The sequence below is a fragment of the Lepidothrix coronata genome, unplaced genomic scaffold (assembly GCF_001604755.1).
Source record: "Lepidothrix coronata isolate B3197 unplaced genomic scaffold, Lepidothrix_coronata-1.0 Scaffold45, whole genome shotgun sequence".
NCBI lineage: Eukaryota > Metazoa > Chordata > Aves > Passeriformes > Pipridae > Lepidothrix > Lepidothrix coronata.
Genome location: NW_016690225.1, coordinates 621,326 through 647,086, shown reverse-complemented (window position 1 = coordinate 647,086; position 25,761 = coordinate 621,326). Strand labels below are relative to the sequence as shown.

Sequence of the window (25,761 nt, the reverse complement as noted above, 5' to 3'; positions counted from 1 at the left end):
TCTAGAATGACAAAACAGATGAGTTTTGGAGGTCTCCGGTCTGATGCCCCCAATTTTTTACACCTAAGTTGGTTGTTTATGCACAATTTTAAGTGGAGCAGAGGGCAGGGTCACATCCTTTGACCTGCTGACCACTTTTAGTGCAGCTCAGGAGGTTCTTGACCTTCTTTGCTACAGTTACTCGTTGGTCATTCTCAGCTTATTGTCCACCAGGGTCCCCTACTGTCCTTCTCTGCAGATCTGCTTCTCAGCTGGTTGGCTCCCAGAGGCTATTGGTGCATGGGGCTTTTCCTGCCCAAGCAAAAGATTTTGTACTTTCCCTTAGTGAACTGCATGAGATTCCTGCCAGCGTCTTTCTTCAGCCTGGTCCAGTCACGTCTCTCGGAATGTCCACATGACTCTCTGGTGTATCAAGCACTCATTCCAACTTTATATCATCTGCAGTCTTGCTGAGCCTTCCCTCTGTCCCAACACCTAGGTCATTAATGATGTTATGAGACGCAGTGTGAAAAGCCCTGCTAAAGTCAAGATAAACATCCACCGTTCCCCAGTTTCATTGTAGAATGCTATCAGGTCAAGCATTTTTTCCCCCTTTGCAAATCCTTGCTGACCACTCCCAGCTACTTTCTGGTCTTTCTCGTGTTTAGAAAGGTTTTTCAGGATATGCTCCATCACCTTCCCTGTGATTGAGATGAGACTGCCTGGGCTGAAGTTCCCCATATCCTCTTTCTCACCCTCCTTGAAGACAGTGACACTTGCTCTCTACCAGTCCTCATGAACCTTAGCCAATTGCCATGACTTTTGAAAGATAATGAGAAGTAGCCTTCCGGTGACATTGGTCAGCTCCCTCAGTACTGATGGGTGCATCCAACTTGTCTTCACCCAATGAGTTCACAGGTTCCCTAAATGATCCTCCTCCTCCAGCAAGGCAGTCTTTTTTGTTCCAGTCTTTTCCACTGGTCTCAGGGCCCTGGAATTGATGAAGGACAAGACCAGTGAAGATCAAACTGAAGAAGGCATTCAGTCTCTCAGCCCGTTGACTACCTTGTCCTTTGTCATGAGGTCCCCTGCCCCATCCAGCAGCAGGCAACCATTTTTCCCAGTCTTCCTTCTGTTGCTGATATACCTGTCAAAGAACTTGTTGCCCAGCATGTTGCACACCAGATTTAACTCTACTTGGGCTCTGCCTTTCCTAAGCTCATCCCTACATGTTCAGGCAGTGTACCTGTATTTCCCCTGGGTTACTTGTCCCAGCTTCCACCTCCTGTTTGCTTCCTTTTTATGTTTGAGTTTAGAGTGGCAGTCCTGCAGCCACCTTCGCTTTTATACCTGTTTATGAGGATGGAGTATCCTTGATCTCAGAAAAGATGATCTTTAAAAGTAAAACTTTAAAGTACTTCCAGGTCTGTATCCCATACAAATCTTCTAAATAACTCTCTGAACAGTCCAGGCCCTGCTCTCTTGGAGACCAGGATTGTGATCCTACTTTATGCCTTGCTCCCTCCTCTCAGAATCCTGAACTCCACCAGCCCATGGTTTCTGCAGTCAACTGTCCCTTGATCTTCACACTCGTTTGCAGTTTTTTCTCTTTGTAAGCCTGAGGTCCACCAGAACACCTCTCCTCTGATTCTTGTCTCTGAACTGCATAGTCCTCAATGGCTGAAGACAGTGGGATCTCTGTTGGCAAAGCCGAGGAATGGATGATGTGGCATGCCTTATAGGAACCAGTCACAGACAAGGAGGCACGGCAGATACAGGGTGGATTCCTCTACATTCCTCATTCCCTGCATCAGCTCTTGGTTCAAGAATCCAGAACAGCTGTGTAAAATGATCTTGCATAATTTGTGAGCGGGATGAAACGTTTTCCCGAAAAGCACCCCCAGCAAGGCTGTTCTGGCAGTGTCCCTATGTCCCAGGTGCTTGTTTCACAAACTGTTTCCATATAGCAGGAACTTGCAAGGCTGAGAAAGGGCGAGACAAAGCCATCTGCTTGAGTAGCTTTAGCTACAGGAGCAGACAAACCTGATAACCCAGGAGCTTTACAGTGGTTGTGTCAGCAACCATGACTAATACATGGAAATAGCATCTGAAATTCTGGAGGCTTCCATTTGTGGGATCAACTCAGTCATTTCATGTAGATCTGTGTGTGTGCACTGGATGAGCACCTGCTGGAGAAAAAGTGGAAGGCTGATGAACTGTAAGATGCAAAAGGCCACACTCCACAAATAAGAGTCATGCTGGGTTCTGGGACTGGCTGAGCAACAGGATGCAGATTTGCATCTGGTTCACTGCCCAGTCCAGAGCGTATGCATGATGCTCTGTGACTAAGAACTCTCTGAGGACATGGGAGAGGCTTTCCAAACTGAATGCTGTAAGAAGTGGACAATGAATGGTCGATTACAAGTATGACCAACACTATATGGGTATCTATCACAAATGTCACCATTCTTCCATCAAAGTTCAAGATAGAATATGCCATGTTAAAAACTGTTAACAGTAGTACTTCTGCCTGGTCTTGACACTCATTCCTTTTTCCTGTTCCCACTTCTTCCAAGACACTTTTCCCAACTGCCAACCAGTTTTTTAATTTTTTATATTCTCTTCATATTTGATTTCCTGATCTTATGCTATAACAGCAGAATAGGCATACTTTTCAGACTTTGCCTAATATTGCTTTTCATTGAAAACACCTGCCTATGTGGAAATTAATTCCTGATTGCATACAGTTTGCCTAACCCACGTTTCTGAACTGTACGTAAGCATCCGATGCTTGGTGAAGCAATCCTGCTGAAATGTGGGCTTCATGGGGGAACTAGTTCTCTCTAGCTTTTCACACCTCATTGAAGCACTCAGTCACTGACCCACATGCCCTGCTGAATCACTTACCCTTTGAGGCATGTCTTCTGTGCTGTGATTCTGCAGCCTGATGTGTCACTGGAGTGGTAGTGGAAAATGGTCTTTCCTGTCCTCAGGCTTTGAATTGCATGAAGGAAAACGCTTTTATTCCTTGCTGAGCTGGGTGACGTGTTTCTTGCAGACTCACAGATATATCATAGGTTCCTAGAGTCATAGAATGGCTTGAGTTAGAAGGCATCTTAAACAGCATCTAATTCCAAGACCCCTGCTGTGAGAAGGGATGCTTTTCACCAGACCAGGTTGCTCAGAGCTTCATCCAACCTGGCCTTGAACACTTCTAAGGATGGGGCATCCATAGCTTTTTGGGCAACTTCTGCCAGTGCCTCACCACCCTCACAGTAAAGAATATTTTTTATTTTTAATATCTAATCTAAACTTACTCTCAGCCTGAAGCCATTCGCCCTTGTCCAGTCTCCACATGCCCCTGTAAAAAGTCCCTCTCCATCTTTCTTGCAGGCTCCAGAAAGGTGCTGGAAAGTTGCAATTAGGTCACCCCAAAGTCTTCTCTTCTTCAGGCTGAACAATCCCAATTCTTTCAGCCTTCCCTCATGGTAGAGGTGCTCCATCCCTCTAATCATCTTGGCAGCCTCCTCTGGACTCACTTCAATAGGTTAATGTTCCTTCTGTGCTGGGGACCCCAGAGCTGTATGCAGCACTCCAGGTGGGGTCTCACCAAGGCAGAGTAGAGGAGCAGAATCACCTCCCTTGATCTGCTGCCCGTGCTGCTTTTGCTGCAGACCTGGACATGTTTGGCTTTCTGGGCCACAATTGCACATTGCCTGGTCATGTCCAGCCTCTCATGCACCATCCTGCATCGGGACCTCAGTGCAATGTGCACCCAACCTAGTGGCCCAGCAGTATGGAATGTCTGTGTGAGGCACTCCAGTGCCATTCATGGGAGCTAAGCTGAGAGATCAGAATGGCTGTATAACCATGGTAATAATTTTAATGTGTATCTATGCACCTTTATATAATATATTAAAAATGATTAACAGTATAATTTACGAATAGTTTTGCACTCCACGTGTTGTTCAAGGCTCTGTCATTGCTCCCAGACCTTACAAAACTTAAAGAAAATTCACCGATCTCCTTGAAATGCCTCATGTTTTATTTCTTAATTATTTTACATGTCTCCTTTAAATTAACCATGGTTCGTATGCATACATTCATGCACTACACTGACAACACTGTAACCATGGTTAGTATGTACAGGCTTGTGCATGGTACTGACTGCACTGTAACATGCACATACCTGAACATTATATAGCATGATTAACGGCGAGTTCTTCTTAAACATCAGCTTTGCTGGTAGAGAGATTGAGTGCAATCATCTGTGTGACCTAAATTGCTTCATGAGCTGAGGTTGCTAAGAGAGAGTGAATAAGTGATGGCATGGCATTATGAAATCATGTTTTCTCTTGTGTAGCTAAAAATGGCTGCAGTCAAATAAAATGGGCTTTAAGTTTGCTTTGGGATGTGGTGAACTTGTATATGTGGTTTCTCACAGGAATGGAATAAAAAAACTCCTTTTTCTGAAGGCCTACTTCAATGAATGTTAAGAGGATTGGGCAAGAACATCTTCTTGCTGAAGGAAACATTTGCTAGTTGTGTTTGCCCTCTGCCAATAGACACTTTCTCAACTGTTTACAGCTGAGGGTTTACAACAACCATTACAAAGCACTGCAGGTACATGCAGGCACAGTTCACCTGCTGTGCCACGAGCAATTCCTGGCAGCTCCAACAGCCCCTGGCTTGCAGTAGCAGCACCACCAGTGGAGCAGCTGCATTGAGAGAACAGCTGGAAAGATGCTGCATGTTCTAAATGTTCACTGATAACATAAAGGATCAGCTTGTTTCAGGTTTTTGGGAAAGTTTTCTGTATAAAAGGGATACAACAAATAGTGACAGTTCCAAGTCAGATCAGGATAAATCACCTCTTGGGAAATAAAGGAAAACAAGATTACTTGTAACTGGTAAGCAGGCACAGTATGGCTTTGCACCTAGGTTTGGCACAGCTGTTTTTTCATGTTTACAGTGTATATGCATATGAAGCCTGTAATTGGTAAAGCAAAGTACCTATGAACAAAGAGAATGTTCAAAGCATTGTTTTGCGATACTGTGGGGGAGATTCTTGAATATCCCAGGGAAAATCAAACCAAACTCCCCAAAGATATTTATATGAATTTCCTGTGGTTCCATGAAAATTATGATTTTGTACTGTGATAAAGACATATTCTACATTCCTTCAAAAGAGAAAAAAATATTTGAAAACATCTTCCAGTTATCGGGGAAGATGTCAAAAGTAACTGTGAGGCTAAAAGGCCATATTCCCACTTCACATTTCCTACTTTAAGCAAAGGCTAAGGATTGGATACACTCTTATTTGCTCTAATCATGGAGCAAATGGAGGAACAAACCGAAAAGGTGCATTTATTAGTAACTATAAAGGAAAAAAAAATTGGTTTTGAGACAGCACCTGTTTGTGTTGCTGCGTGTTCTTAGGATCACAGTAGCTCAATTATAGGAAAATCAGTTGTCCTCAGAAAAGCACTGCTGGGTAGGTCTATGGTTTATGTGATTCTGGAGAAAAGCATTCAACGATTTGTTTTTATAGTCTAAGATAAAAGGTTCAATTGCTTTGCTAATGTGAAGTATTCCATATCAATAATCCTGTGATTAGTTAGCATTTATGGGGTATATGAGTACTGTGAAGAGTTTGTCAATTCACCCTTTCCCTTTGGCTTACTGCCTTCATCTTCCAGTTCAACAAGCTTTGGTGTTTCTGTTATGTAAACACATGTGAAAATGGCTATACATATCACAATGGTTTTTAAATCATTAATGTCTGCAAACTCCAGAAATGTTTGTGTTGTAATATTCACTTTAATTGCTAACAAGACAGTAATAATTAAGGAAAATCCACTATTTTGTAACTGGTCTGTCAGTTCTTTTTTCACAGTGGTGAAACGCTCTTGGGAAAGACACTGGGGAGTTCTGAAGAGAAGTTCCTCCCAATGGGAGAATCATGCAAGTGAATGGAAAGAGATATGATAAAATGATAAAATCTTCATTTAATGGTTTAGAACATTAGTCATGTTTTAAAATTATTTATGCGTCTGTCTCTCTTTCTGCCTATTCATCTAGTCATTCATACTCCAAAAATAAATGATGTTTCTAATTCTGGAGAAGGAAAGGGTCCATATGTAGCTCTGTCTTACATTTCAGGTTGTTATATTTTTAATTGTTACTTTTTATTGACTGAGATCAGAAATTGGATAAGGGATGCACGTTTGCAAAGAAGTCTGCCAACCCCCCCCAAAATAAAAGGCAATAAAAGAAGAGAAATGTTGATGTATTTCATAATTCTGTTGTGCAGTTGTGTTTTTTAGAAGAATTAATCTTTATCAAAAAAGCAACTGAAAGGATTTGTCATTGTGAATTCTGTTCTTATTGTTTTTTTTTTGGTAAAGCTAGGTTCAAATCCATACAATCATTTGGTGGTATAATGTACATTCCCTCCAGCACTGCTGATATTGAAGGATTGAAAGAATAGTGAAAATCTACTCTGAAATCTAAATATTGAGTATATGGTGAGCCTGTACTTTAAAATATTATATTTATAATCAGGAATCCAAAACAAAATTCTCAAAATTTTGAATTACCAACCAGAGGAGACATGTTGTCAATAAGGGGTGAGTTCCTATCTGGCATTTCTTCAGAGCTGGACTGTCAGACATGTCTGAAGTTGGCCTACTAAAAATCCCCATGTACTTTGGAAAAGCTTGGATCTACACTTGCATTCAGGCAACAAAATGGGACCTCTTTTATTTTCGGAATCAGAGAACTGTAACGACTGTTATGCCTTTAATGAAGTCTGTGGTTAAGTAATTAAGTTGCCCGACTATAGATTGGGAGTACTTTGAAAACGTTGGCTTTGTTTTGACTTGTGTTTGTTGTCTGTACTGCAGCTGTCAGTCATTTCTTGACATCTCCTAGAATGTTAGCGGCTTTTGTCGCAAATATATGTTTGTGTTTGTGCCTTGTCAAGCACTTGGGGAAAGAGAGCACCATCCTACAGCTTAGGGTGGATTCTGAGATGTATAAGTGCACTTCCCACAGCACAAAGCCTGGTGCAAAGTAGGTGGCTTCCTGGTGGGTTCTCACAAATACTGAAAGTTGTCCCAGTTGCATGTTTTGCCCTTCACAGCTTTTAATCTTTGCCAGTTTTGTCAATTTTTCTTCCTCAGAACATATCTAGTTTTTCCAAGCCAATAAAATATAAATACTGGTCCATCTAGTCTGGTATCGTATCCTCAAAATTAATCAGTTCAAGAGACTTCAGCAAAGGAATTAAATGTATACCAAAAAGAAAAGAGCCCTTAGGTCTGAAGAGCTGATGAAAGCAACTGAAAAGCTATCAGAAAGCCACTGCTTAATTTTTATTAGACAATATTAAGAGATATTAGGGTATTTTTAAACAACATATTATTATTGCAAACTTTTATTTTAATAATAAAATAGACAATTATTCCCCCTCTACTAATTCTCCCATGACATAATATCTCTTATCTCTGGTCAAAATGCTTTTTTCCATTTCTGTGATCAGCAATTCCCTTTTAAAATGTCTCCTCTCACCTCCTTCTTTGATCACCTTTGACAGACTGCTAGAGTCTGGAGGACTAGTGCAATTAGAAAAGCAAGGAAAATCTCAGCATACAAAACATGTTTATATGAAATACGACTTACACGTGTTTCCAAAGCAGAAATTCAGGATAAAAAACATGTGTAGTAATGCAAGAAATGGCAGAGGCAAGAAAAATTGGCTGGCGTCTCTCTGGTGCTGCAATTCATACTTTGCCTTGGGGTTTCAGCAAACAGCATCTGCCTGAACCTTGATGGCTAGAAATCAATAATATAGATTTCATCTGCAAACAGATGCAATCTCTGCCCCTTTATGGGAGGAGCAGCCAATACCTCAGGCAAATACAGAGCAAATACAGCTAGTGTGTGCCCTGGGGGGTGTTGTGTAACCTTGTAAGCACCCTTATTTTCATAAGCAGAAGACAAATCAAAGGGTCAGCTATGAGGGGGAAAGACTGCTAGGGACAAATTTAGGAGCAAAGTATAAAATAATTAGTTTATAAACACATTATGGAAAGCACGTAAGCAAGAAACTTAGAAGATTATAATTTCTTAGGAGGGATAGCCGAGCTACCAACAGGTCATAGGCTATGTTTTAAAGTATTTTATTGATTTTTATTTCTCAGACACTTTTATTTCAGCCTGATGTTGCCTGTCCTTCCTTCCTTCCTTCCTTTCTTCCTTCCTTCCTCTCTTCCTTCCTTCCTCTCTTCCTTCCTTCCTACCTACCTTTTATTGTTTCCTATTTTTCCCTTATAGTTCTCTTTCAGAGAGAATAAATTTTCCCTCTAGCATCAGCATATGATTTCTTAATTTTGATGGAATTTTCATTTCTTTTTGCTTCAGTTTTCCACTTGGAAATAAAAATATCATTGCAAAATAGTCTGAAAGGATGCTACAAGACCTTCTGGATGGTTTAAGAGTATTTCACAACAGACATGCTTTTCATAAAAGTAGGGATAAAGTGATTTCTAGTGAGGGGACGTATACCTTTAGAAAAAAAATAGTAGAAGTGAAATTGCCTTTATTTACCTCTCTGCTGCAAATCATACTTGTTAAATACAAAATATTTTATCACTGCACATGTAAATCACAAGTTTTTGACAGTTACATAACTGACAAAACTGCAGAGACTCAAGGTATTGTTCCAAAGTATCTTTCGCTTAGTTAGACATTAACAGGTTCAATAGTTGTACATTCACATGTTAAGACAGCATCCAGTTTTAGAGTTCAAATGAAAACTTGCTTTTCAGTGAATTGTCACTGAAATAAGTGTATATGACTTTTCTGGAAAAAGTAATGAATCCTTATATTGCACTCTAATGGTCTGGAATATATTGTCTCACTGGAATGCTAATGAATATTAAACTTTAATATTAATGGAGTTCAGAAACTATATGTATATATTGAAATTTTAAGATTAAGGATATACAGTGCCAACACTCAGTAGTGCTAGTACAGAATTTTGCATTAATGGTATATTGAGAGCTCTCTAAAACTCTTGTCATAGCAGTGACCTATAACAACAACAACGATAAATGTTGTTACACATTGAATGCACTTTTCAAACCATTTCTTCCTCCTTACAGTTCAGCTGAACAATTATTAATTAATTGTATTCAATTTTTCCACTATCCCCCCCTCCATAAAAAAGAACCCAAACCCCAAATTAAAACCAAACCTATTTCTGAGTATACCAGATGCTCTGGGCATATTGCTTCCTCTACTATATATGTGACATTTTGCTTTGACCTAGGCTGTTCTTTCTGGCAAAAACATATTTATTTTCAGAGATTCTAATTTTATTGGAGAGTAAAAATTTTTTTTTGGTGGGCTGGGGGGGGGGCTGGGATATTCATTTAGCACTTTCATGAAAAATATGAACTCCATGAAAGTAAAATTTCATTATGAAATACTTTTCTTGGAAATTTTTTGACCAGTCTTACCATTTAGGTATCTAAATTTATGTACACTAATGACTCACATCTCCTTCCCCCTTTCCCCACTGATTTGCAACACCCTTGCTATTGTTTTCACAAACTGTTCTTTCCTCTTTCATTCATAAAATAATACAAAGACAGTTGTATCACTCCTTGCCTTGATTTTCCTCGCCTTTCCAGCAGATGCTTAATTTCTTGGCTAAAGACAGAGCTCTTTTCTGAAATAGGAAAACACCTGTTGATTTTTCAGATTTGTCTTCTGTGTTACTCTCTAGCAAAGAGATATACCAAATCTCACCACAGTTCAGTTAGCACCACTTTAACCTGCAGTTTGAGAGTCTAAAATAACCTTCAGAAAAGAGCTTGAAGGGAAGAGACAATGAAGAACTTGTTCTAGACAGCTGCATTCCACAGAAGTTAATTAATGTGCCAGATTTTAAGTTTACCTTTCAGTAACTTGCCTATTCCTAGATAAGTAAGCACATCTTTTACACTTACTTCTTTAGGGTACCAGTGTGGTGTCACATTTCCAGAGCCCCACCTAGCCTGGAGGCACCTGACATTCTTTGCCCCATTTGGACTTTCTGCTAATGACCTTATTGGCTCTGCAGCATTTCTTCTGGGGAGCCTCAGTTTTGACAAATTTGGGGTTCACCAAGCTGAAGCTTCTTCCACCCACACCTGGTGGGGATTTTCAGAAACAGTAGCCACTCTGACCAAAATGTTTTGTCTCAATGAAGGACCAAAAAAAGTGGCAGGCCCTCCCTAAAAATCTCAGTAGGCTTTATGGCTTTAGACAGACACTGTGTTCAGTGTTACAGGTTATGAACATCAGCTGAGGGTGGGATTGCTCATCTAAATTTCCCTGGTCAAAGGTTAGCAGTCCAGCCTCAATTAGTCACCTAGTCGCCCTCAGTAGTCAGCGGTGAACTGTAGATAGCTCCAGAAGTGATTCACTACTTGTAGCCGGGTCTACCTGAAGGCAGGATGACTCACTGACTGCAGAGAGATACTGCTAGGATGGGCAGTGAGGTGAGATCTACTGTGCTGCTGGATACTGTTTGTGTTAGCCTGCCTTCAGAACAAAGCAATAGCCTTAGCTGTAAAATACCTCCAGGCTAGGCTGCTGCACCCCCCATTTGGAGCAGGGTAGGAGCACACACCTGGACAGTCACGGCAGCTCACAGGACAAGTGCTGGCAGGTTCAGCTGCCATAGCTGAGTCATGTGGCTGAATCCTTAGTACCAGCATCTGTTTGCAAAACTGACTCTGAGATACTTCTGATAAAGAGAATTAGAATTTGGAAAGGTTGTGAGTGCTTTTCAAACATTACACCATTTCAAACACCTCAAGCTATGACCAAATATCTTAGCACCCCCTCTTTTTGAATGCAGTGTCATATGGCTCTTTCTGTCTGGAAAGCAAAACATTGTATAAAGCCATAATCTAGTCCCTATAACTTCATTAAAATTATTTTCACATCAGCTTTCTTTTACCTTAGAAACTCATCAGATTCAAACAGAATTGTGGACCCATCCCAACTGTTTATAGGAACCCAAACAGTCTACATGATCTCTCACTTTATTCCTGATGACTTTTTGTTGCATCCTCCAGACAATTGAAAACCCCATCATCACAGCTACATTTTCTTTCCACAGTCTGGGAGCTTTCTAGTTTACCTTGTTCCTCATGTTTTAAAAATCTTCCTTGAACTCTTGAACTGATTTCATTTTCACCTCCTTTTTCAGCTGCACTGGCTTTTCTCTTACTTCTGATGGACTTGTTGCTGTGTGGCACACTTCTTCCTATGAAATACATCGGCTTGTGATTGAATATTTTGTGTTTCCATTTGCACCATCCCATTTCATTTCTCTCAGAACCAGCCTTGTTTACTTCCTGTTTGGATGGAACTTGTTGTCTTTCCTTTACATTTAATCTTTGATCATAGTCGCAAAGGTGTAATCTGACTGTGCAGACACCACTGGTTTGTCTCTGGCTATGTCTTTGAGGTTAGTCACAACAAGTAGAAGCACTAGGGAAGTCTGGGAAGGCTGTGGGTAATGGACATGACAGGGTTCTTGATATGGAAATATTTGTACTGGGCAATGTTTATGTTTTGCAGTCATGCCCAGGACCTTATCATGCTACATGCTGTACACCTACAACAAAACACAGCACTTACCCATGACCAGACACACTACATACCGTACATTCCTCTGACACTCCTGCCTCCTCCGCTGAACTGTGGACTTCGATGCAGATCAGGTTTGTAGCAAAATGTAAAGTGTAAAATTGGTGTCCTTCTGTTTCTCATTCACATTTAGTAACTGAACAGTCCTACATATTTGGATGGTTTTGATCTGGATCACAACTGTGTTTATAGAACCATGAAAAGTTTTTATTTGAAAAGAAATATACCTATATATACCTTGAAAAGATACCTTTGTGAAAGAATGTTGAGTAAAATCAACAGAGAACAAGTACAGCAGTCCTTGGTCAGTGCTTGTTTTAGTCTAGGAATGAGCTAAATCATTTCAAGCCGGGCTCAAACTGGAAATATATATTTGCAATCTATTTAGAAGGAAAAATACAGGATTACTTGAAATGGTAGACATTCATTTAGATGAAAATAAACTGTGTCCTCTTTGTTTAACTTACTGGTACATATTCTACTAACTCAGTAGAAATGAGTCTTGAAGCTGAGACAGCTACTGAGAGGATGAACTCTGGCAAGGGGTTTTAGAGTCTGGGTCAACCATTTCTTCTTCCTAGCAGGCCTCCTTTCCCATCAGTCCCCACTCCTCCACCACCTCCTGCCACATGGACAATAACTTGAGAAGATTCCCAGATGTGCCACATCACTAAAGGGGGACTGGAGGTGGTCAGATTTGTTTGTTGTGTACTTCAGCACACATTGGAGGCCAGATTTGCAGCTGAGGGATGGTAACTAACTCAATAGCATTTGATAGCAGGATCTCATTCCGGGGCTACATCTCATCTAAATGAATGTTTCAGTTTCAAATCTTTTCAGCTTTTTCTGTTCAGCTGAGCCCTGTGGCAAGCTGAATTGAACTAAACAGAGAGAGGACTGCTGAAGGACAAACGGGCACATGGAGGTTTGCAACACTTTTAAATCAATTTCATTTTACAATTAAAGTAATATAAATAGATTTAAATCCATACTTTTAATTAAAACAACAGCTTCCTGTGCCTCTCAACTGCAGGCAGAACTTGAGTTCTATTCTGTGAGGAAACATGTCTTTTGCAATTTACTGCTAAGATAATACAAACCACACTGATTTATGTTTTAAATATTTGAACATCAGTAGAATTTATTTGTGACGGTTCAAGATCAAGCATAGGTAAATGGGGATTTTAGACAAAGTGGCCATGGAAGAAAACCATCCTCTTGGATAGTGCATGATAAGACTCTCAGGCACATGCTGGGATTCTTGGTGTTGTCCTGTGCAGAGCCAGGAGATGGACACAATGATTCTTGTGGGTAGCTTCCAACTCAGGATATTCTATGATTCTAAGATCAGAGGGCAGAGAAGTCCTCTTACCAACCCATCACTTTGTTTCCACAATGGTTTTAGAGCAATATAAGATGATCTGTGAATGTCTCATGATCTGGAGGAGTGAGATGGTCTCTCTTCCAACAACTGTAGGATAATAAAAGTATACAAATCTAAATCACTGAAAATCTAGGAAAATTGGAGCTTCCAGACTACTAGCCTGTTCTGGAAGGTTACATTGAAGGCCTGTTCTCAGAAACAACACAAATTTCAGCCTCTTTATAGTAATTGAAATCAAGGAATTGAATTCTTTTCTACAACAGGGAAAAAGAACGGAGATCTATTCTTACTGCTGTCACAGTAAATGGAGACAGATCTGCAGATGCTCATTTTAAGCCCAAAAGATGCCTAGAGAGTCACCTCAGCTTGTATTTGCAAGTGAACCCAATAGACTACATCACTGTTTGATGTTGGTTGACTTTTGCATATGATAGTGTTTTCTTCCTGCAAGTATTAAATGTTGAGTGAAAACTGGTTTTCAAAAAAAGTGGTGAACTGCATCTTTCCAACAAGCTCAAGAGATACCTCGCTGTCCTGGGTCCCACATAGAACTGATTTGGGTGCATTTCTTTTTCAGTCCTGTTGCTGCAAAGCTTGCCCAATTTGCTTTGACTGGTGTAATGTTCTTATTTTGCCACACTGAACTTTCTACAAGGTGTAAGCTACACTACACCATGAGAAGACTTGTGATTTGGCATTTGACTTTGCAGTAGCTGTACTCAGGGCTCTTTGAGACAAAGTGTCGCCACAGCTTGGAGAAACTTATCATCTAGAAGACATAAACCAAGCCAAAGATGATGTTACAAACAGGTATCAAAGAGCAAAAATTATATGCTAAGTTATGCAGGAAGAGCTATGTACATGAAAAAGGACTAGAGACTTGGTTTCTGATCTTGTAAGCCTCTGCTTAACTACACAACACATTAATTTCTTGACTTTTTGCATGGTTAGTTCTTAGTTTCCATGGTTAGAGACAGAAAAAGATCGAGCAGAAGGATGGAAAACCTAACTGGAAGCATTATTCAGAAAAAAAGATTACAAGAATGAGGTGAGGACAATAGTGCTTTTTATAATGATTGGCACACGAATGAGTTCATTGGAAATGTAAACACAGAAAGGGACTGTCAGAGAGGGTGTAAGATGAGTAACTCAGACTGATGAATAACTGTGGAAGTGGTTAAGACTTCCTGCTCACCAAAGAGAAAAGCAGTGATGTAAGAAGAGGTTGGGCTAACAGGAAGGAGTAAGGGCAGCATTGCCCTCAGCGTGTTCAGCTACGTGTCTCTTTGCACACAAGTCTAAATCTCGGTGCTGGTTGGTTCGACACTTCTATGTCCATCATCACCTGACTAATAATCTCGTGGTTTTGTGGGTAACTGTTGGTGATCGCTACCCTCTGAGAGGTCTTGCTACCCCCTATGAAAAAGAACATAAAAATGGGTACTCCTGTGGAGCTCTTGACAACTGAGGCAAATTTGGAAACCCAGACAATCATAGCTCTTAGGTATTTTTAATCATAGCTGCTAAGGCAACTCAACTCCTGTCCAAATGTAGAAGCTAATTTTACAGGCTTTCCTGTTCTTTCAGTAGCTAGACTGATTCCTGGAGGTGGATATATTTAACTGACTTTCATCTGGAGGTTTTTTTCTGATACTGTTTCTTTTTCTGATATATCCTAAATTTTATTGGCAAGTCATCATCATCATGGCGAGGCTTCACGAACGAAGATTTGGGAAGGCTCTATCCACATTTGCTACAGGCATGTTGGTGGCTTATGAGGCCAATACGTGACAGACATATCCGATTGCAAAAGGCACAGCAGAAAGACTCCTTAGGTGGTGTATTCTGCAATTTACGGATCTTTCTGCGCTGCCTTTTTTCCTCGAGAGTGATCCTGCGTGTGTTCTCGAAGGAGACAGCTGCGTTATAGATGGTGTGTCTCCAGGCCTCCCGATTTGAGGCCAGAGTAGACCAGTTGTGGTGATCAATATGGCCAAGGCTGAGATGTTGTTTCAGGGAGTCCTTGTATCTTTTCTTCGGGGCTCCTGTCATGCGGCAGCCAGTGGCAAGTTCACCATAGAGCAGGATCTTAGGGAGGCGGTGGTCCTTCATCCTTGAGACGTGCCCTGCCCATCGCAGCTGCGTTCTCAGTAGCATGGCCTCAATACTTGTGACAGCTGCTTGCTCAAGAACAGATGTGTTGGCAAGTATAAGTGATCAAAATTCTCAACATCTTTTGTCATGGAGACCTCCACAGACTAAGCTGCTGTTACATCGTTGCCTGCAAATGAGCTGAGTAGCCCTTTCTAAGCCCATTTTATTTCTGAAGATAGGGCACTTACCACTCTCTCTGCAACATTATACTTAAGTGAATTGATATAGTCCCCTCTTGTCCCACAGGATAAATCCAGGATAAATATGGCTCAACCGCTAAACCTCCTCAAAATTTGAAGGCATCTCCTTGCAGAGTAAAGCCAAATCCTGTATTTGCTTATTCGCCTGCTGTTGACATAGGCTGTTCTTTGGCAAAAGTTCTTGGAGATATTAAGTACTTCTGCAGTTCTGTGTTCAGAATGCACCAACATCTACAATACACCTGAAAAGGCCTTTTTCTATTTCTTTCCAACACTTATTTACTACTCAGAGATGAATCAGAAGAGAAGCAGTGAATCAGTAAGCTGTGGACTTTTAGAGGCCACTTGTATCAGTCCAAGAATAAGATCTTATAAAACCTTATTTCTGGAAGAAATCCACTAGACTTCATAAAATATGGTACAAAGGTGCTATGTGGAAAATAACGTAAGAACGGTGTTCCTAAATGTAGCCGCAGGTCATTCACAGATTACGATGGCTCCTTCCTCTCTTAAGCAGCAAGATGAGCAAAGGCTTGCTATGGAGATTAACTTCCATAGAAAGGGGGATGCACAAATTGTCACCCCTTTCCAGACTTGCTTTGTACCTTGCACTGATATAGGTCAAACAGGGCTTGTGAGAGGAAGGTTACATGTCAGTGATGATAAAGTTGCTCTTGGGTGTTTGTGGAAGAGCCTAATCTGCACAGCAACCATCATTTAGCTCTCACAACCTACAGTTGTGTTCAAATGCTGGATGGTGAAACACTTGTGTCTGAGCAGGTTAGATCATACCAAAATGATGACTAGGAAACTGGATTGCATTGGTCTCTGGTAAAAGCTCACTGTATGCAATCATTATTTCTGCTGCTTTCTTCAAAAAATAAATGAATAAGGACTTACTGTCATATATTGAATTCTTCCTGTGGAAAGAACAGTCAAACAACAGCTTGTCGATAAGATTCTGGGATAGTATTTTTTCCAAGCAGAACTTCAAACTCCCTGCCACTTTGGACACTGGCTGTGAAGAATGTGATATTGCCTGCAGCACACTGTAGCTTTTGACAGTGAGCAAAACCAAATATAATACTAATATTTATATACTAGTATATATTAGTATATACTAATAATACTATTTTTTGGAAAAAAAATAGTACCCTTCAGAAATAAACTCTCTATCTTTTTAGCCATATTCTGAAACGAAAAGAACAGCCCTAGCCCCATATATTTCAAATTTACTGATATTGAGAGCTAACAGTTATTGTGCCAGCTCCTTGTGAGACTCCCTGCCTAAGCTCAGCCAGGGGTCTGGGCGTGGCCCAGGGAAGTACTGCTCTTTCAGATGTTCACAGTCTAATATCAGCCTCACTCACAGAGAAATTAATTCCCTAACGGGATTCCAACTTTAAAATAATACTACCTTAATGGAGACAGCAAAATAAAAGTATACTTTAAAAAAACCAAACGTTAACTTTCAGAGTGGTAGTTTTATTTGTATGCATTCAGTAGCACACATGTTCTTTCATAGTAATACAAACATAGCAACCAAGAAACATCCATACCAGGTGTGACCAGCACTCCATTTCAAAGGATTCAAAAGCAGATGCAAGAAACTCCATGAGAGGCAATGACAGGACAACTTGCTCCCAGAAGAAAGTTTCTGCTTAATCCCCATCAATGTAATGCTTGGCCAATTTCAAAAAACATGAAGACTTATATCCCTTAGAAAAGTAATATACATATTATAGAACAATCTGTATTCCTCACTTATAGATTTCTGTACAGTAATATTTACAATATATTGCAAAGCTTTCAGTCGCTATCTGATTGCAAATACTTGCTTCCAGGCCATAAACCCCAGACTTTGTACCTCTCCTGTTGTGCTATAGCCGTGGACATTGTCCTTTGTCATAGCATTGGAGCACCTTGAAACACTCGGGTGTAAACAGCAGTTCACTCTGCACACTCACACACCATTTGACTATTTTTGTTTACATAGTTCTAGTCAAAAAAAAATCATTCGATTTATGACTTGCCTTTGTCCTCAGCCTCAGTTTAAGCTCCTCAGAAAACTGGAAAACCAACTCCACTGCTAAAACTTCTGTCCGAACTGCAATGGCCCACTTTACCACAGCTTATCACTAAAGCTGAAAAATCCAACCCCTTCCAAAGCATGTCTTTTATAATCAAATAGTGAAAAACAAAACAAAACAAAACCAACAAAACAATCTTGATAATTTTTTGAGAAAAAGACAGGTAGTGACTAACATTAGCAAGTTTTTCTTATTTTGAGGGATACATCTGAAAGACCTAGCAGAAAAAAGGAAAAGCCTGTACATGTAACAGTAACAGGAGCTGAATGAAGACTAGAGCTCCCACCACTTGGAAAAAGCACTGAATTACCCATTCCCAAGATGTATGGAGAAATAAAGATTGTTGTCTGTTGCTGTTCTGAAATACTGGGAAGTGTAAATTATTATCTTCCCCAGAGGTATTATTAAATAAAGGGAATCTATAGCTTATCAGGGAAAGATCTTAGACAGGTCCACATAACCTCTGAAGTAAATGATACCTGGGAGAGCTTGGGATTCCTACAGAGTTTGAACAAAGCCAGAGAAATTTTGCCGCATATCAATGTGGAACTCCAACTCCCCCAAACTATTCACAAAGACGAAAAGGGGGATTAAAAAATATTCAGAACGGGGCCAGTTCTGATTTCACTAACCTCTGCCATAAAACCTTCATCAGTTTTGAGAATGGCTGATGTTCACTATTTTCAAGCAAATTAAACATATTCCTTCCTAACATTGAAAACTCGTGAGCAACACATCTTTCATCTTAACTTTTGAGAGCTGCTCAACTAAAAGAGCAAAACCAAACAGAAGTTTGAAAATGAAACCAAATATTTCCTTGGAAACAAAACAAAATAATTCTCTTCTCTTGCAGTGGGGCACTGAAATGTAATGCAAAAGATTTTTCCTGCACTCTGAGCTGTCTACAGGCATCTGTATTTTCAAAGAAAAGCAATCCTTATCTCTGATAACTGTATATAAACATATATGTGGTACGGCACCTTGCAAATTGAGCATGAACAGAACAGATGTGTCAGGTTGTGTTCCTGACTAATAAACCCAGACTCGAGCCTTAAAAACCTGCATCTTAAGTGTATAATTCTTACTATAATTCTTACTATATGAGCACCATCTTGGAGTTTTCTGAGAAGCATCATTTCATAATAATGTAACAAATACACATGGAAATTCCATTATTTAAAAAAATATCTGCCTGTACTACCTTCCCTCTAAGTCTGCAGGAGCTCACTCATACAAACTAGTTAGTTTTCTCCCAAGTAAAAAGTGGGTTCAACAATTATTTTATCTGGAATTGTTATCCAGTTATCTCAAGAACTTCAGACATGCAGACTTTAGTACGTAACACTAGAAACAGAAGACAAATGCCCTGCATTCCCAAACTGTTGCTGTAATTGAGAACCAACCATCTAGGGACTGACAAGCACATTTAAAACATAGGGAAATGCAACTCAGATGATTTTTAGCTGATGTCAACTATGTCACTTAAAGAGCTCTTGAAGAACAACACTTCCACATCCATGATAACACAAAGTAAACTTTTAACGTCTGTAGGACCCCCAGGTCAAGTCCCCAGTGTGCCAGTGGTGCAGTTATCACAGGTGGCCATCCGTGCAAATTAAAGGGAAACTAGCTTTGGGTTTTTCTTTTTGCAGTGTTTTGTGGTTTGTAATGTCCACATAGAAATGCTTTGGTGCAAGACATTTGCTAGCGAGCAATGACAGATTGGGATGTTTGAGGAACAGCCAGCAAATTCCATGAGTTGTTGCAGAGGCCTCATTCACTACATTGATGATCCAAAGTATCAGCTTTTAAAACACATTTAGCTCAGCCAGCCCAAATGAAGCATTTTACTGATGATATTGAGTAAGGTGCTGTCTACACTGGGTGTCATCAGGGCATTACCTGGCCCACCTGTGCCCTAATATGCCTTTTTGCCTTGCAGGGCAGAGATACTGTCTTGCATAGCCCTACTGCTAGGGAAGTTTGGCTTTATGCAGCCTGGGATACAATTTCCTAACGTGATTCTGTAAGCCATCTGACCACTCACAATGCATAAAATTAAAGGTGTTAAATCACAAGCTACCAAAGTTTGCAATGTTTGCAATGTCAGAGTTGGGCACACATTGCAAACAAATTGTACTGTTCTGCAAGCAGAAACAATGCATAACCCTCCCTCAATACCTGTTTCTTGGAACCATCCTGGAAGTATTTTGGGCTATTCTTTCCCAATGGCTGAGCAGGCTGTGTGACAAACTAGCAAGAGCAAACTAGGTACACCAATTTGGTTTGAATACTCGCAGAGAAAGAGAGGTTTGGCAGGGATTTAGCTTACAACATGTTCGCCAAGTATCCCAGATAAAGTTACCACAGTTAGTCCTCACCAGCCAAGACGATGATTTTGAATGATGTCAGGGTGAGCTCTGGTCATACAGCCCTGGTAAGACACAGCCTTTGAACGTGCAGGTGGAGTGTGTCTGTCTGCAAGGAAATGCCTGACCCAGAGGTCATTGCCACTTTGTTCCCGCTTTGTCCCCATATCCCTGTTGACAAATTCATTGCTAGAAGGAGATGGGTGCACAACACAGACCTTCTGTCACAGCTTGGACTGGCATCCTGAGGCAGTGAGCTGATGCTGAATGTTATTGTGGATGGCAGCTGCTGCTACACTTCGCTTTTCCAGGGGCTTTAATTTTGTGCTGTCTCGCTGGGGCACAGTTCACAACCTCCACTAGTCATCACAGTCTTCAACACCCTTGGGCTTGACAAGAGTGAGGCTTCCAAGGGATGGGGGTGAGGGTAGGAGGCAATAATAAAATACTAAACTTGGACAAAGTAGTCATAAGCCAGATGAGGGAAGAGTTTCTTCCTGCGTCTGGTTTTGTTCAACTTCCAAGTCAAATATTCTGAAGAAAGAAGAAAAAGTGTCATTTGTTATTTATCACATCAGACAAGCATAAGGTGATACTCTAAAGCTTTTATTCAGCTGCTTATGGCTATTGCCAACATAGTAAATTCCCCACTCATGAGATTTCTATGTGAATAATGCCCATTCATTTAAGAAGGATGCAGAAACTCAAGGCTGAATAATCTTGATTCAACTCAGGAAGAAGGATGCAGAATGAGCCTCCTGTCTTGTTAGAATCAAGCAGCAGTGATGGGGGAGGAGCTGAACTACAGGCTGAACTACAGCCATGAAACAGCAATGCCCATCTTGCTAAAGAACTTGGTTTTCTGAAGCTCACAACCCACAGTCAGACTTTGCAATCACCACTCTGATGAAACATGTTAAAGAACCCGATCCTTCAAATAACTCTGTTATTTACATGGTGCTCCACCAGGTCCTGGAGAGCTCATGAAAAATTAAATGGAGAATATAAAATATGAATGGAATGATCACTGGCCCATAAAAGCCCTGCAGTTCTTGAAAGGTTTCATACATAATGAATGTCGGGATTTCAGAAAACAGGTTCCTGCTCCCTTGTCCAAAGAAGATGCAACAATTTTCAAGCCTCCGTATAAAACAAGGAACTTCCAAGGATGTGCTTGAGAGAGCCAGGAAGAGTACATTGCTCCCCAGTGCTACACAGGAGTCCACTGCCCATTAATAATCAGTAAGCAAACTAAACAGAGCCAAATACTTGGATATTTTGAAAACATAGATATCCAACTTGCTGCTGCATTATCAAAGAAAGTGTAGGACTGAATGAAAATTTTTATCAGAACTAAAAGATTTATCTTGCAATCACGTGGTGATAACAACTCTCTCCTTAAAATCTTCCCAGTGGATGTAATATTTAGCTTATGGTAATTCTTAATGACCTTTGTCCTTTATTCTGGGTGCTGTGTACAGGTAGTTTTAGTTGACCCCTCTGAACTTCCTGCTTCTGTTGCCTAAATGATAAGTACGTTCTCAGTTTTCAGAAATTACCCTACTGCTGAGATCTGTCAGCTGCATATCAGCCCTAGTATCCTTAAAATCAGGTTTGTAATAAGGACCCTATGAATTAGTGTTTCCTAGGCTGTCAAAAATGTTGGTGCCAAAGGCAATTGCCGCCAGCGTAAAGCGCTCCCTTGTTCTAGGTATTAAAGTTATTGCAGAATGACCACAGACTGACTTGAATAAACTTGCTGTTTACTGCATGGAGATCTTTTCACCAGCCTGTTAGGATATGTGCTAGGAACTACCATTTTATTTTCTATGCTAAAAACAAAAAGCCATTGACCAAACCCATGTGAGGTTATAGTGGTTCAGCCCCCAAAAGAGTGCTTCTCCCCTCCTGCCCTTGCCTTTGCCCTGGTGCAGCACCTCCTCTGCAGACTGCAAGCTCCCTGGGGTGCTCACCAGCATCTCCTGCCTCAGCTGCAGCATTGGACATCCTACCACCATGCAAATGGATGGGGAAAGGGCCAACTGCTCCTTCTGTGGTCTTCTGGCCCTAGACCCTAAAGCCAGCAAGGCCATTCAGGAGAAAAGCAAGCTTTCATCTGGTTGTTTTTCTTGAGTGGTTCATGCTTGCTGTAATCTGCCTCCCATCCTCTGTGTTTAACAAGGTTGGCAGCTGCAAGGAGCTTCACAAAATGACCACCTTCCTCATTTCACTTTGCATATCTCCCTAGCCTTTTGCACAGAAGGATGAGCGAGGAGAAATGATTAGTTCAGGAGAGCCCTTTCTTCTCTCTAAGGTAGCTTGGGAAAGGATCTGTTACAACACTTAAGTTGCCAGCCAGACACCTGACAAGAATTCCTATCTGCAAGGGCTTGAAATGTTTGTGTGAAAATGGCTCTCTCTCCCTCTTCCTCCTCTTGCAGGAAGAAAATAGGCTTTTGAGAAAAGTTCTATTCTAAAAGTGAACAAAATTTCACATAATTAAAACCAATTTCAATGAAGTAAATGGATTATTGTATTATATGGATTAAAGGAATCAGGAGTGACAGCCCCACATCCATGCAGAAAAGAGGCTCAAGCACTACATTTCTCCACATTCGTAAGGCCCACGTGCTCCATCAACAGCTGTGTCTACACCAAGTGATGTTCTTCTCACGCACCAATTACGAACTGTCAGAATATATACATGTAATCCTTCATATCAAGGCCTATTCATGCAATTTTTAAATACCACACTGTAAGCTGTGGCACTTATCCTAAGGGCATTATGTACTGGAAGGAGAAAAACTGTTATCTCCTAGATCAATACCAAAGGTTGCATGAATATAGTTCTTTTTCAGGGGATCATATGCAAAATAAACACTGCTTTTTTAAAAACCAGGATATCTGCTTTTAGCAGGGCTGAATTTGTTCTGCTTCTGTCTGTGAAGTAATTGATTTCCAAGTCTAGATCCACACATTCGTACTAGTTACCTTTAGTTTAAACAGTGAAGTACCCCTCTGACCAAGGCAAACCACACAACCCATTCCCAGCTACCACTGCCAAACCACATGGCAAAACCCACTGCAGAGGAAAACCCAAAGCCTGTGAAACACTAGGGGTTCACCTGGAACAAACTTATGGCCCCAGCAGAAAGCTGTGGAGGAAATAAGAATGCTAGCAGGACCACTGACTCAGTTTTGCTTTCCTGATACTTGGGGGCACCTATGTGCAAGGGGAAGGAGAGAGAGTGAAGGAAAGTAAGGAGGGGAAAACTGTAGCAGTATAGTATAAATACAGTATACTCCTAACGAGTAAGAGTTTCAGCAGTAGAGTATAAATATAGTGTACTCCTAATGAGTTAGAGTTTCAGTTCAGCCTGTTATCCAAGCAACTGTAACCAAAGGTGGAATACTTTTCTAATGTTTTTCTAATGTTTTTTTCTAATGTTTTTTTTTTTTTTTTTCCTAGCATTTAATATATCAGAAATCAGAGAAAACAAGCTATTTGCAAGCAGGAATCTGCAGAGTACAGGCATCCTTCACAGACACTGAATCTTTAATTTCATGTGGGGGGGTCTGACCTAAACCTGGCAAGCTGCAAGCATTAATTTGTTTTTATTTTGCTTTTTGTAACAACACGGATTTCTGCTTTGCAAATAAGCCATATTTGGAACACACAGTAAACGAAATACATTTTCCTTTAGCCCTTCATGAAAAGATAAGATAAACTTAGAAAAGTCAACTGCTCCTTAAAGAGGAAAGAGAAATACACAAATCACCAGGGTGAGGCTTTGCACACACCTTGAGTTCACCAGGCTGCAATGCATGCTGAAAGAAGCCATCACGCCAGTTCCTGGATCACCTTGTTATTCTCCTTGGCTTTCTTACACGTATACAACCATTTGATTATCCGAGCATTTCGCTCGACCACAGAGGTGCTGCTTGGGACCTGCTCTGTGAGTTCATCCTCCAGCAGCCCCTCATCCCCACTGTGCCTCGTAAAGTCGCTCTCAGATGTTGCCACACTGATGCTGCGGAACTTGAAGGAGACATTGTCAGACACCACGGAGAAGTTCTCTCTTCCAAGGTCGTCAATGACCTCCTGCTCCAGGCCACAGTACTTGAAAAATGTATCAAACTCAGCGAAGGACTTAGAGTAGCGAGAGCTGATGTCCGACTGGGACCGATGGAGACCTCTCCTCTTCACCTCCTTGACCTCGTCAGGAGGTATACTCATGTTTGAGGGTCTCTCATGCTCTTTTGTACATACCCCTGGGCCTTCGGTGCTCACAGGGACCGTTTGCTCCACTGCACAGTTGCTTGGCTCATGGTCACCATCTTTTGCCGAGAGGGGCTCATTGCTCTCGGTGCCCGCGGTGTCCTCCATGACTCTGGGCAACTCAGGGGAAGGCAACTGCTTCTCCTTTATGGACCCATGGAAGATTCTCTTCACCAAGTTCCCCCGCGAGCTGTCCTGGTTTTGACCTCTCCCAAACTCGCATTTCTGACGGTAAATCACCAGGGAATCCGGCCGCATCTGTCTCTTGTGGGTGCTGCGCCTGGCGATGGAGGGGCCGTGCTGCAAGGGGGCGCGGCAGGAGTACCCCGCCTTGGCCAGCTCCAGGGGCTTCGCGTCCTTCCCTCTGCCCAAGTCCCTGCTGACTGCTTTGCTCTCCACCGAACAGGTCTCGCTGCTGCTCTCCGAGGCTGAGCTGAGCGAGATGACGGGCTCTTGCCTGGTGCTGATGACCTGCTGGCTCTTTACGTACTTGGCCTTATCGGCGGCCAGTCTCTCCACGGCACTTTTCCTGCCCGGGTTGCCGGCCTCCATCTGCCTGCGGAGGTACTCGGGCCCCTTGTTGAGGAGCCGCAGAGGGAGGGAGGAGTGCAGGTCGGAGATAGCGTGCATTCCCACGGCCCGGGAGAGTTCAGCTGGCATAGCAGTTTCAGGGACGCGGATCCTGCTTTCAGTCCCGGGGAGGGAAGGAAAAAAAAAGAAACAAAACGAAACCAGATAGCGGTGGAGGGCAGCCTGGCAGCTGGTGCGCAGAGGCAGCGTCTCCGCGCTCCGAGGGCCGAGTTCCGCGCTCTGCTGCGCCGTCGGGGCGCCGCGTGTCCCGCCCGCGCCTCCCGCCCGCCCCGCCGGCCGGGCACAGCCAATCCCGGCCGGCAGGAAGGCAGGGAAAGAGGGAGGGAGCCGCTCTGGTGGGGGCAGTGGCCCGGCCCCTGCCGCTTCCCGCGGTGCTGGGGCAGACCGGGCTCCGGGGACACATCCTTGACGTGGGCGCGGGGCGCCCGCACCGACGGCGAGGCAGTCTGGGGGTTCGCTCCCCTCAGAAGCATCCTCTCCAGGGCCGCCTACAGGGGACGGGGTGCTGCTGTAGGGCCTGACCCGGCAGACCCCAGCGCATCTTCCCTTGCGGGGGCAACACCTCACACCCCTCCCTTCGCGGCCCTTATACGTCTCAGTGCCTCCCCCCCTGCCTCCGCAGATTCAACTCGGCCTTGCCGGGTGCTGAGCTTAAAGGCATTCTTGCCGTTGGAATGGTTTGGAGAGGATGCGGCTCGGGCTTCCAGCGCATAGCGATGGAGCAGGGTCCGGGCACGCCGGGTGGGCAGCACAGATGTGCCTCCAGCTGTGCCTCCAGCTGTGCTAGCAGCATCCTGTCCTTCCCGGGTCATCGGCAGCAGCAGGGAGACATTTGTCCCTGGCCCACAGCTGAGCTGTGGCTGTGCACGAATAAAGTGCTGTGGAACGGCATAAATCTGAATTGCTTGTTATAAATCCTTGCCCTTCAGAAATACAGGGCAGATTTCCAAAGGGGCAGAATTCCCAATTGGGACTGGCAATTCTGAAGTAGGAGGACAGAGACATT

The 25,761-nt window shown here is 42.2% G+C and overlaps 1 protein-coding gene across 3 annotated transcripts; it reads right to left on the bottom strand.

Annotated features, from left to right (window-relative positions):
* FAM110C (family with sequence similarity 110 member C) lies at nt 1-24,972 on the bottom strand. 3 transcript variants are annotated; one of them, XR_001874708.1, is made up of 4 exons: nt 23,687-24,972; nt 20,104-20,419; nt 2,887-3,060; nt 1-2,165 (listed from the first exon to the last, which is right to left on the bottom strand). XR_001874708.1 is itself a non-coding variant. In XM_017814575.1 (2 exons), the coding sequence occupies exon 1, from the start codon at nt 24,822-24,824 to the stop codon at nt 23,727-23,729; it is 1,098 nt and encodes a 365-aa protein (XP_017670064.1). In that variant the 5' UTR covers nt 24,825-24,972; the 3' UTR covers nt 17,431-20,419; nt 23,687-23,726. The 3 variants fall into 3 exon arrangements, 1 of the variants encoding a protein (XP_017670064.1); XR_001874709.1 differs by lacking the exons at nt 1-2,165; nt 2,887-3,060 and adding an exon at nt 12,782-13,159; XM_017814575.1 differs by lacking the exons at nt 1-2,165; nt 2,887-3,060 and having other exon boundaries at nt 17,431-20,419.
* Nucleotides 24,973-25,761: the final 789 nt, after the last annotated feature.